The sequence below is a fragment of the Bidens hawaiensis genome, unplaced genomic scaffold (assembly GCF_021521415.1).
Source record: "Bidens hawaiensis isolate Kalapana, Puna unplaced genomic scaffold, B.hawaiensis_p1.1 tig00051313_1, whole genome shotgun sequence".
Taxonomy (NCBI): Eukaryota; Viridiplantae; Streptophyta; class Magnoliopsida; order Asterales; family Asteraceae; genus Bidens; species Bidens hawaiensis.
Window position 1 is genome coordinate 36,449 of NW_027499188.1, and position 13,182 is coordinate 49,630.

The 13,182-nt window shown below is 37.9% G+C and overlaps 2 protein-coding genes across 2 annotated transcripts; one reads left to right on the top strand and one right to left on the bottom strand.

The window, feature by feature from the left end:
• The first annotated feature begins 4,696 nt into the window (after window positions 1-4,696).
• On the top strand, window positions 4,697-5,590 carry LOC143598956 (polygalacturonase QRT3-like). The gene has a single exon (XM_077077036.1). It carries the CDS (start codon window positions 4,697-4,699, stop codon window positions 5,588-5,590), a length of 894 nt encoding a protein of 297 aa, XP_076933151.1.
• A 461-nt stretch (window positions 5,591-6,051) lies between these two features.
• LOC143598959 (copper-transporting ATPase RAN1-like) lies at window positions 6,052-12,733 on the bottom strand. Its single transcript, XM_077077038.1, has 9 exons — window positions 12,424-12,733; window positions 11,169-11,783; window positions 10,029-10,458; window positions 9,034-9,359; window positions 8,296-8,354; window positions 7,874-8,216; window positions 7,607-7,807; window positions 6,683-6,940; window positions 6,052-6,605 (listed from the first exon to the last, which is right to left on the bottom strand). The coding sequence occupies exons 1-9, from the start codon at window positions 12,718-12,720 to the stop codon at window positions 6,129-6,131; spliced, it is 3,006 nt and encodes a 1,001-aa protein (XP_076933153.1). The 5' UTR covers window positions 12,721-12,733; the 3' UTR covers window positions 6,052-6,128.
• Between the last annotated feature and the right edge of the window lie 449 nt (window positions 12,734-13,182).

The following is a 13,182-nucleotide window of genomic DNA, read 5'->3' on the forward strand; positions in this document are numbered from 1 at the left end:
CAGCTGGTCTAAACGTTTTGGAGAAGTCACGTGGGTTTTCACCCGCGTTTTTTGGTTTGAAGGTTTCTCCAAAATGCCTTCTCGGTTGGGAGTCCGTTTCCTTACGCTTCCCTTTCGCCCTATGACGAGGGTTTGCGTCACTATCGGATTCCTCCGAATCATCGTCCAAGTACTCTCCGAATTCATCAGCCTGTTGGAGTGAACGTAAGCGTTCATCCAACTCAGCTTGGAATTCTTTTTGACGTACTTCCGCCCACGCTTTGACTTCATCGAGTGTTTGGCGGGGGAGCCTCGTTCGTTGTCTCTCTAACTGGGTATCGGTGAATCCTAGTGAAAGATTATTTACTACACTTGCCCCAGCTCGAGTAACTGGGGTAGTGTTCGTAAAATTTACTGCACTTGCCCCGACTTGGGTAACCGGGGTAGTGTTCGTAAAAACTGTGTAGTCGTCGGTATTCCCCCCAGTAGCTGGGGTTGTGGTTACCGGGGTTTCTTGGTCACTCGTTGGTTTTGGGACCGGAGTAACTTTAACCATCTTTCCAGAAGTTTTGAGAAAACTGAAAAAGACTTAAGTTCTAGCTTTTATGCACGGATGGCGCCAATGAAGAAACACTAATCGACCCCGGGCAGATTACGGATAATCTGGGGGTTAAGTAGATGTTTCCCACGAGGGGTTAGATCCGGCAAAGATTGTTCTTCTGATAACCTGCAAAACAGACACCGTGAGCTCGTCACTGAGAAGGGGGGGTACCTCCTTGTGACCACCCTCCGGCGTGAGAATCAGACTAGATTGCTCTTGAATATAAGTGTATATTAAGAGAATGACTAGAGCAGATATCAGGTAATATATCAAGATATGAGATATGATATAAGATATAAGATGAGATGATACCATTCCAAGGTGTTGGAGTATTTATAGCCGAAGGTAGGTTTCCAAGAAGGTACAGCCGGCTGAATAGTGTTCCTGTTCTACCAACTGTGGGCTACGCACATGCCATGCTGGTGGTTGGTGGGTAGGCAGCGGCTAATAGTGACCAGGCCGGCTGTGTACTATTCCTGTTCCACCAACTGCAGGCTATGCACGTCCTCCGACAGGTTGGTGAGTAGGCAGCGGCTAATAGTGACATACAGTACAAGAGCGTGCTGCTCGTCATACTGTTGTCAGTGAGCTGTCGTATCTTTGGTCAGATCTTTTGTCCATACCTTGTCAGGTACAGTACAAAAGATCCTCCAGTATCATACGGACTGGCTCATTTGGGCGGGAGTATTCCCGGCTTTGCTCATTCCTTCTTCAGGTGACATTACTGAATTATTATGAGAGTTAAGTGTCTTGTGCGTGTAGCCTTGCTGCGCGGGTAGCCTTCCCTGATGGCTTGTATCCGCAGCTGCGGGAACAGGCGGAGTACTTCACCATTGGGAGGCTTTTCCTGCGGGAACCGCTTGCGTACTGCGCGTAAGGACGTCACGTCTCTGAGCATGGTGGGTCCTGCGGATCCAGTTGGTCTCTGCGCAGACGTCCCTTTAAGTTAAGTCTTGCGGGTTCAACCGCGCAGACGTCCGTTAAGGAGTCTTGCGGGTTCAACTGCGCAGACGTCCCTTTTCAAGGTGAGTCTTGCGGGTCCAACTGGGCTCTGCTGGGACCTACCTCTTCAATCATCCAAAATGTTGTTCTTACTTCTTGCAATATTAACTCGATGCGTATTTGGATACGTAATAAAATAAAATGAAATTTTAGTATGTTTTAAGGTGTGCATCATATTGAATTCGGTGGCATAAAACTAACTAAAATGTTGGTGCATTTTTATTTTATTATGTGTATAGCAGACTATCCTAGCGTAGGAGTGGGGGGTGGGGGGGGGAGTAAGCCACGTTGCTATGGATGTTTTGATCACATGGTAGATGAGAGTCCAGCAAGTCTAACACCCAAACCATCAGACATGTGGTGACCTCGTTTTGTTTAGTAAGGTAGTACATGGTGGGGCTGAGCCAAAGCCCCAAAACCATCAATGTCGCCCCTACATTGCTATTGTGTGAGTGTTTTATGGGATAAAATGCCAATTACGGTGTTTTGAAGAGGAGGGGGTGGGGGTGGATTTCATTTGTTTTGGGTAAAAAGTGAAGGGATTTATAATTGTTTTCAAGTTATATGAAAATCAAGCACATTAAAAATGAAAATAAGCACATTAAAAATGGAAATGAAATCCAATTTCAACAAATTCTAGAAATCAAACACATAAGAGATGTAATTCAAATTTAAAATTTCCTTTTGAATTATATTATTCTATATGTTCTACTAATCGTATCCTTAGATGCCAAACGAATCAACGTTTTCTCTTAGAATGGGTCAATTGAACATATTCTTAGGTTACATTTATTTTTTGCGAGACATCATGTTATTTATGACTTTATCTGATTTGGTAAAACTTGCAAGATTTGTATATAAGAGGGGACGGGGTGGTCTGTGATGGACCATCCATCACGAGTGATGGGATCACAAACACCGCCGCCACCATTAGAGGGGTTACGTGATAGCCATCACGCACACAAATCCCCATACAAAACCCATCACACACACATATATATATATATCAAAACTCATCACACTACCATCACCTTCACTAAATTCTATCACTAGTGATGGAATGTGATGGGGTGAGGTGGCACACCCTTGGTTTTAAAAAGCGAGAGGCGAACAAAAGCGATGAGGTCTAAAACCCAAGCGCGAAGCGCAAAAAACGAAAGTTTTTCGTATATGAGGCGTAACGTAAGGTTTTTATATATTTTTTTTAAATATATATCTTATGTTTTTAGCATATCAACTCTAAATGTAGAAATAAATAGGTGTTATATATGATTCAATATATAAATTATCTACTTGTACAACCTAAAAAACATGTTTTACAACATTTTGATGCATAAAAACGACATCTGTACGAAAGGCGCTCGCTTCGGGTTCGCCTCGGCTTCGCCTCAGGCCGCTTTTTGCCTAAAAATAGCGCCTCACTCTCGCCTTTTGAACATTGCTCGCCTTGAGTAGGCAAAAGTGATGAAGCTCTCGCCTTAGGTCGCCTCTCGCCTCAGGCGCGCTATTTTAAACCAAGATAGCAGTAGAGAGTATTCAAAAATTATGGAATATTGATAATATACAATGATAATGGATATATGATGTTCATCTTTAGCTTTTGGCTCATCAATGAGTTATTAATTTTAAAAAAGTCTACTTTCAGAAACACATAATACATAACCCTTATAGATGGATACCATGTAAGACTAAACCTAAAGCACTGGCTTGATTTAGCTTACTCACGAGACGGTCATGTCATTACTATGTCTAGTTTTGAGCATACAAGTTTATATTGATATACTTGTATGTGTTTACAAGTAAATCCAGAAAAAATAAACAAGTTGGTTCACCTGAAAGTTTGTATGATATCTAAAGTGCATTTTCTAATTGGTCATGTAGATTTAGTCCATGGTTGGTGTCTTTCATAACCACTCCAACCATCAAAGAAATCTTTAATCTTCTATTTCTATTAGATAATATTTAACGAAACTTGATACATTATTTTGCGTATTGCTAATAGCAGATTCAGATCATTGAGATCAACGAAAATTCTAATTTAGGATTAAGAAATACAAACAATCAGTAATCATGTAACCAATGTCTCTACATTTCAACATCCATTCACTATTTCACTTCATTTTCTTTTGGGTGTACTACGTCATCTTTGAAATATAAGACAATTAACATTGTTTGAAAATATATAAATGCCACCAAAATCATGCCCGTCTCAACGTCCTCGGATGCCTAAAACTAACTAAAATGTTGAGGCCTTTTTATTTTCTTTTCTTTATACGTATAGCGCTAAAGAGTATACAAGAATTATAGAATATGGATGATATGCCGTGAAAATAGATATGAAGGAATCATCCTTAGCCTGTGGCTCATCATTGAGTTACTAATTCTAAAAGAACTCTACTTTCAAAATCTCATAATACATATCTTATTTAAGATGGAGGCCCTATAAATCTGGAGGCCTAAAGCCATTGCCTCATTTAGCTTACCCACGAGACAGCTCTGACCAAAATTCTAATATATGTATATAACATATGTAAAAAAAATTATTAGCATTACATAACACAATTCCTACACCATACATCCGCCCTTGTTTTCCCTAGTATTGTACTAATTAGAGTCTATGTTGTGGGGTAGCGTCCCATGCCACCTCACCCAAAATCGTAGTTAAACATCAAAACATGGTCGTAAAGGGGGTGTCAAGAGGGGAGACCCTTTAACACAAAGAGGTGGGGTCCACACCTCTGCTACTCTCCACAAATCACATGGACGCACACACACGTTCATCTTTTTTAGATATTTTCTCGTATTTATTTATTTATTTTTGTGTAATTAATTATGCGTTTGTTAAAAGGTGGGTTGCTGAAAGCTCATTGTTATACAATTTTTAGTTAAACCACACAACATATAGTCTAATGTACTTTATTAGGTCCATCACTAACATTCAAGTCAATTGCCATACATAACTAACGGACCTTATTTATCCCTAAATAGATATTTGGAGGAACGCTAAAAGCATCTAACAATTTTACAACCGATAGCTATTTACTAGACCTATCATCCTCATCATCTTCCGCAAATCATGATTACAAATACGAGTTCATAACAATTAAAGACATAATGTTGGATTGCAACTTCAAGGGAGGTGGTATTCAAGTAGTTGACTCACTTAGAACAACCATTGACATTTGTTACATCGCCCATTTCACCACAACAGGCATCCTAGTACAACAAGGTCACGAGACATACATCCGCAACTCGTTCCTAGGACAGCATATAACCGCTGGCAATGACCCTAATGAACGCAACTTCATGGGCACGGCCATTGACCTACAAGGAAACGACAACGCCGTCATGGATGTTGTCATTTTCTCAGCCCAAGTGGGGATAATGGTTTCGGGTCAAGCTAATATTATCACCGGCGTACATTGTTACAATAAGGCGTATGGGTTTGGTGGGACCGGGGTGTATACAAAGGTGCCCGGGATAACACAAACCCGAATTGTTAACTCTTACTTTGATTACACAGGGATAGTGGCTGAAGACCCAGTACAACTTCATGTTTCAGGTTGTTTTTTTCTTGGAGACGCGTTTATTGTTTTGAAGTCGGTTCGTGGGGTCGTGGATGGAGTAAACATTGTGAATAACATGTTTTCTGGTTCGAACAAAGGTGTGGATATCGTTCAGTTGGATCAAACAACTAAAGAGTTTAATGAGATCGGCCAGGTTGTGGTTGAAAATAATGTTGTGAACGGGATGAACATGAAGGCGACCGTTGCTAATGGTGTGACACCAGTCAATGGGACCTCGTGGACAGTCGATTTTAACAAGATACTTCTTTTTCCTAGACAAATAAAATTTGTTCAACATACGTTGATGAGTACTGGAAGTAATTTGTTTCCTAAAACTATTTTGAGGAATGTGTCAAATAATCAAGTGTTTATCGAGTCAGATATGATGGTTGAAGGAAGTGCATCGGTCACTGTTGATCAAGGTCTCGCGCTGTCAAGCTAACTTTTATATATTTATTTGTTTTTTTTGTATTAAAACGTCCAAAGCAAATGGATATCTTGATAAAAAGATTCAAAAAAATTGTAATTTAAAATATTTATATTGAATGTTCTATATTTATTCTTGACAACGCAATTTTATTACATTTGAGATTTTTTATTTATATATGCATGTGCTAGTTTGTGAGATAGCAGATCTTGGACTCCCCGTCAATCCGGTCATGGTGGATGTATGCTAAGTTGTCACCTAGATAGATCCACCATGTAAGATGTCGGAACACCTAGTTTCAGTTAAGGCTTAATGTCAGAAACCTAGAAACAATGCTGCCGCTGCCGCTGCTATTATTATTAATATTGCTGTTGTTTAAATCCCCTAGACTGCCAAAAAATTATTGTCCCTCCCAAGTCCCACATACCCTCTCCTCTAAAAAGACTCTCAAAGACTCCTCCCTTCACTTAAGTATATACGCGCAAACCAGCTACAGCTGAACTATAAATAAATAAAAACAAATATTTATAAAAACATGTAACATTTCTAACGTTTACTCTACAGTTATTTCCAACATAGTAGTAAGTCTAGGTTTTCTATACCGTCTCAGAAGCAAAGAAGAGCAAACAACACTTACAGATGAGAGCGCCATGCACGCACCTGCCACCCACGGCGGCAACTTTAACTTCAACCACGGGAACAGAATACCAGCCGATACAGGAATCGCAATAACGTTGTAAGCCATGGCAAACACATAATTTATACGAATACGCTCAAACGTCTTTCGTGAAAGATCAATGGCTGTGATCACATCTTCCAAATTGTTCTTCATTAATACATAGTCAGCAGCCTCTATTGCAATGTCTGTCCCCGCCCCAATTGCCATGCCGACATCTGCTGCAGCCAAGGCTGGTGAGTCGTTGATCCCGTCACCCACCATTGCCACTATGCTCCCGTCTTTTTGAAACGAACGGATGACGTCAGCTTTGCCAGCTGGCAACACCTCTGCCCGCACGTCTTGAATGCCAGCCTACAGACCAAAATGGCATTTCAATTCTCAACTGGTTATGGTTATGTTTTATCTCTAAGGGGTTAAACGGGTCAAACCTCGTTTGCAACAGCTTTAGCAGTGCGCCAGTTGTCTCCAGTGACCATGATCGATCGGACACCCATTTTGAAAAGACCTTCAACAACAACAGCTGCTTCTCTCTTTAACGGATCTGCAATACCCACGACACCGATGAGTTGAGAATCATATGCCACCAAGATCCCGGTTTTTGCGGTTTCTTCAAGTTCCACCACCACGGTTTCAACATGGCTTGGTATATTAACCCCTTTATCGCTCAGTAAACTTCTGTTACCAACCTGTTCAAAATAACTGCATGTATAAGCAACATTTGCAGAATCCTCATTCAACAGTATGATTAAACAACAAACCATAACACAGCCTATTTATTAAGATTAATATTATATATACCCTTGCAAACTTGAAAATTTTCATATATACCCAACCAAGACTTAAAATATCATATATACCCAACTTTAACGATTTTTTACTTAATAACCATTCTACCCCTTACCCTTATATTCGTTTAACCATATTTTTTATTTGGATTTTGATCAACATCGACAATAGAAAGCAAACCAAACCAGTGTCTCTCCCTTTTGTTCTCACGACAACAGATAACCAAAACAATCAAATCTGTATGTTCAAATCAGATAATCGATCTCGAATCAGATAATTGAACCACGTATAATCGCATGATCGAACAATAAGCAATCTGAAATTTTGAGAAACTATTGTTTATGGGTAGAAAAGATTGAAGTTAAAAATGGGTAAAAAAAACTTGAAGTTGAAAATGAGCATATATGAAATTTTAAAGTTTTTGAAAAATAAGGGTAAAGGGTCATTTATTAAATAGTTTATAATGAATTGAGTATATATGATATTTTAACTACTTTGTAAGGACATCTATGATAGTTTTACATGATTACATATGATACTTTTTCAAGTTTGTTTCCGAGTCTCACCAAAATCTGCTTCTGATTGATGTGACACTGAATGCCCTTTCCAGGAATCGCACAAAAATCAACCACATCAAGAAGCCATCCCATCATTTTTTCATCATTGATCACATTTTGAGAATCTTTGGTTACATTAGGATCCTCAAAGAAATGAAAATGGCAAGCGTATTCCATTATTGCTTTTGATAAAGGATGCTCACTGTTAGCCTGAAATAGTTACACGACTCATTGAGTAATGTATGTATAATATCTATATAATCATGTGAGTTATACCTCAGCAGAAGCGACTAGTGTCAAGAACTCTCCACGGTCCATTCCTGTGAACACTTTGACAGTGGTAACTGTAGCTTTACTCTGAGTTAATGTCCCGGTCTTATCAAATATCACATAACGAACCTTTTGAGCCCGTTCTAATGCATCTCCTCCTTTGATCAGAACACCATTATTGGCTCCGACCCCAGTTGCAACCATGACAGCGGTTGGTGTGGCAAGACCAAGTGCACAAGGGCACGCAACAACCACCACTGAAATCGAGAACATAAGTGAAAAATCGAAGTAGGTGCTGTTTAGAGGTAGCCAGTCTCGTGGGTAAGCTCCAATAACTCCAGTAAAAAACCTGCACTTTAATTACATAATAATGTAAAAGTATTTATTGATTATCACTACTTTAGTTTAACAAGGCATCGGTTACATACCACACCATGAATGTTGTCATTGATAATACAACAACTGTAGGGACAAAAATGCTTGCAACCTGACACATACCAATAAAAGCATGGATGAGTATAGGCTTGTAAACGAACTGAACACAGAGCATGTTCGTGTTCGTTCTTTTAACTTTAATCGAACAAACGATCGAACACGAGCAATTAAATGAACGAAGTTTTGCTTGTGTTCATTCATTAGGAATATGAACATGTTTGTGTTCGTTTATGTTTGTTTGCAAACAGTATAAACAGAAGGTTCACAAATGTAAACAAACGAACATAACTGAACAGTGAACATAGATGAACGAACAAAACTGAGCTAACCAGCTAAAAGTAATGTGAAGACAATGTGTTGTGCCTAAAAAGTTACTAAAACTAGACTAATTTGTAATAGATCAAAAAGAATTTAAACGGATATATAAACGAACGAACTTAAACGAATGTAAATTAACGAACATAAATGAATGTAAACAAATTTAAATGAGCAAACATTCACGAACATAAATGAACGAATGAGACATTTGTTCATGTTCGTTCGTTTAATTGAATGAACAATTTTTTTGTTCGTGTACGTTATTTTATTAAATAAACAAGTTAACAACATAAACCAACTTCCCACCGAATGGTTCACGAATTGTTCACTGAACGTTCGTTTGTTACTTTGTTTAGATGAATAGATGAGTAACCTGTGCATCAAGTGTAATAATGTTTAAAATGTGTACATACAAAGTCAGCAAACTTCTGAATCGGAGCTTTTGCCATTTGTGCAGTCTCAACCAATGAAATTATCTGGCTCAAAACGGTGTCAGAACCTATTTTTGTGGCTTGAACATGGAGGGAGCCATGTAAGTTTATTGTACCTCCAATCACTAAGCAATTAGACTCCTTCAATACAGGTGCTGACTCACCAGTAACCATACTCTCATCCACATAACTTGAACCCGAGACAATTAGACCGTCAACTGGAACCTTTGAACCAGGAACAATCTTTAATAAGTCACCAGGTTGGATCAGTAATGCATCTATTTCCCTTTCTCCAATTACACTTCCATCTGCAAGAAACCCAGAACTTAGAATATAGAGAAAAATTCCCCAAATGATCCCTGTGGCTTGATATTTTGCAATTTTGGTCTCAGATTTAAAATTAGTCCAAACATTTGTGAGAAACTGAGAGATTGCTCATTTAGTTTCCACCGTAAACCCCATTTAGTTTCTAAATCGAAAAGTGATTTCATGTGACGATAATTGCGTCTTTTCTAATTTGAAATCCTAATAAAATGCCCGTTCAAACTCCATAACTCTTCATGTCGACTTCATCATCTTCGGTTTTTAAACTAAACCTTAGATTTGGTGCGAACCTTCAAAGAGCATCATCACATTCAATAAACATCAACATGTGGAAATTGCCACTTACAACAACCCCGAGCTTTATATATTTATATGTTTTAAACAAATAAATGAAAAAAACATGTAAAATGAAAAGCCATTTATAAAAAAAGTAAAACAAAAAATATACCCTCATAACACTAAAACTAACTTGGATTGGCGGTGGGACTAAATATGCAACTCTTCCACAAATGTTTGGACTAAATTTGCAATTCTTAAAACTTGGGGACCAAACTTGCAAAATGGTCAACCACAGGGACTATTTATGCAATTTTCACTAAAATATAATAAAACATAATTTCCTAAACCGCTAAACGTTTAGTAACATTGTGTACCTTTGTTTTGGATAAGCAGTAAAGCTGTTGAAGGTGCAAGTTCAACTAACTTCTTTATAGCATCTGATGTTTTACCTTTTGCTATAGTTTCCAAATACTTCCCAAACAAGACAAAAGTTATTAACATGGGACTTGTTTCAAAATATGTTTGAAACCAGAACCCTGTAATTGCACCATACAAAAGTGCATAAACAGAATAGAAGTATGCAGCTGAAGTTCCCAGTGCCACCAAAACATCCATGTTTGTTGCACGATTTCGTAGTGCTCTGAAAGCCGCAAGATAAAACCGCTTCCCAATAACAAACTGCACGAGGCCTACCAACACCACACGCAACCAGTCACCAATTTGGAACGGTCCAATTCGCGAGAGCAATATGGAGTTAAGAAAGGGTATATATGGACATATGAACCGCATTGCAAAGATAGGAATCTGTAATCAGGTAAAAAAAAGGCTAGAAAAGATTATACACTTCAAAGGAACCAACATACCCTCAGCTAAGCTTCCCATGATTGTACTACGTAACTCATGAATGGTATTAGGCCTGTAAACGACCTGACGTTCATTGAACGGTTCAGTGGGAAGTTTTTTTGTTCATTTATTTAACGAACGAGCATGAACACATGTCTCGTTCTTTCAATTATGTTCGTGGACGTTCGTTTACGTTCGTTCATTTATGTGTTTTTTGTACATTTGTTTGTATATTCATTTAAACTTTTTTGGGTCCATTACAATTAAGTATACTTTTATGAATTAAAAGTATCACCTATTACAATTCAATCAGATTTCATAATTTTTTTAGGCCAAACAGATTGATGTTCACGTTTACTTTTTAAGTGGTGTTCCCTTGGTTATGTTTGTTCATCTCTATTCAGCTAGTTTGTTCGCTTGTGTCAGTTTCGTTCGATAATCGTTCATTCATATCTTAACAAACAAACAGGAACAATTTCATAACAAGCAAACACAAATAAGAAAAACTCCGTTCGTTTAATTGCTTGTGTTCGGGCATTTGTTCGGTTAAACTTAAACGAACGGACACACCTTGTTCGATTCATTTACAAGCCTAAATTGTATATGATGGTCTGTAAAAGGGTCAAGACATTATAAACCACTAAGTCATTAATAGAAGTTAATTTACTTACACTGAGTAACAAACTGAATAGAAAGTGGCGCCACATGTGTGAAGATTCTTCTATATTTTGAGAAACCATCCTCATATGAGGGTTCTTTACACGTACTTCAAAATCGCCAGAGCTTTCTTCATTCATTGCATCAACTAAGGCTCTAAGACCAACAACCTCGGTATCAAATAAAACATCTAACTCGCTTGACATCTTGTTAAAACTGAATTGTTTCACTCCTTTCATGTTACATAGTATTTCTGTCAACATATGTTCATCCAACTCATTGGATATTCTTGTAACTCCTAACGTGATTCGATCCTGTCCACTGCTTTCTGCAAGTGAAGCTTCAAAACCAGCATCTTCGATTGCATTTACAATTTCGTCCTTGCTGATTATTGAAGGGTCGTACTCTACTTCGCCTAGTGAAGTAGCGAGTGCAACTATAGCTCGTTTAACACCAGGAAGCTTTCTTAATATGCCTTCAATAGAATTAACACAAGCTGCACATGTCATTCCTTTAATTATAAACTGGCCTACTAGAGTTCCATGTGAGTTTGACTTTGTAGTGGGATGTTCTTGTAGAATTTCAGCTTCAAATCCTGCATCTTCTATGGCATTCTTAATATCATCATCCTGAACAATGAACAAAACACCATAAACTTCCTTTTGATGAACACATCAGGTGGAAAATTATAAACAATAAACAGCATACAGTTATTACAATGTAAGAATAATCTTGTCAACATTCATAATCTCTAATTAATAAATATGAAATAAGGACAGCAAAGACCTAAATTCAAGCAAATGTTAGTCCATAGCATATCATTAACCTGCAGTATCTAAGGGCAAGAGGGGTGGTCACTCAAGGTACCCCAATACCTATCAATCCCATAATGCCATGTCATTTACACCATATACTACCCTAAAACCACTTAAACAATAAGCACCACTCTTCTCAACTACCCTAAAACCATTATTCTTTTTAGAAAATAATAATAAATTATAAAAGTGAGTGATGATTGGAAAATTTCCATACGACTCTCTGCAAATTCAAGTCAAAATACTCCAAATCCCCAACAGGTTCTTATTTTATAAACAATTAAGGGCCTCGTTGAACCACAAACTCAACAACCTAATGTATGTATTTAGTTCATAAGAAAACTCTAATTCCTAAAACTACATAACATAAATTTGGGGCAACGTAATGTTTCAGAAAGCTTACAGTCACATGATGAATATTTTAAGTAATAAAGTAGCAAAAATTGAGACTCACATTGACCAAACTGGGATAAAAAATGACGTCAGCTTTGTTCTGTAACAAAGCAACGGAGGCGCTGATGACGCCGTCGAGACTATTAATCGCTGCTTGGACGGAATTGGAGCGGGCTGCACACGTCATCCCGGTGACTCTCACCTGAATTCTGGTAACGCTTCCGTTGTCCTTGCTTTTATCATCATAAAAGCTATCCTCATCATAATAATTATCTAAAAGCCTAACGTCCTCTAGGTTAACGCCTACCGACGAATCACGAACCTCCGTCAGTTGGAGCTCTTTAAAGGTCGGCGCCATCGAACGACGGAGAGAAACCCTAACCTACGTACGTATTATGGCGGAGAGAGAGAGTAACAACAACAACAACAGGGAATTGGAATTGGAATTGGAATTGGAATTAGAATTAGAATTAGAATTGGAATTAGAATTAGAATTAGAATTAGAATCAGACGGATTGCTTCTCATGCACTTGACCCGAATTCACGGGTATGGGTCTCATCAAACCCATATATTTCTTAAACGGGTTATAAGATCTTAATAAAATAAAAACTAATCTCATCAAATATTTGATATAAAAATCCTATAAAGTAGAGATATACTAAATATTAATATCTGATTTATTTAAAAAAGATATATATTATTTATAATTAAAAACCAATTTTATAGTAAAAAAAAATAAACGGGTCTTGGGTCTCATCAAATCCATATAGCTTTTAAACCGGATTATAACATCTCATTTATTTATGAAACAATTTATCA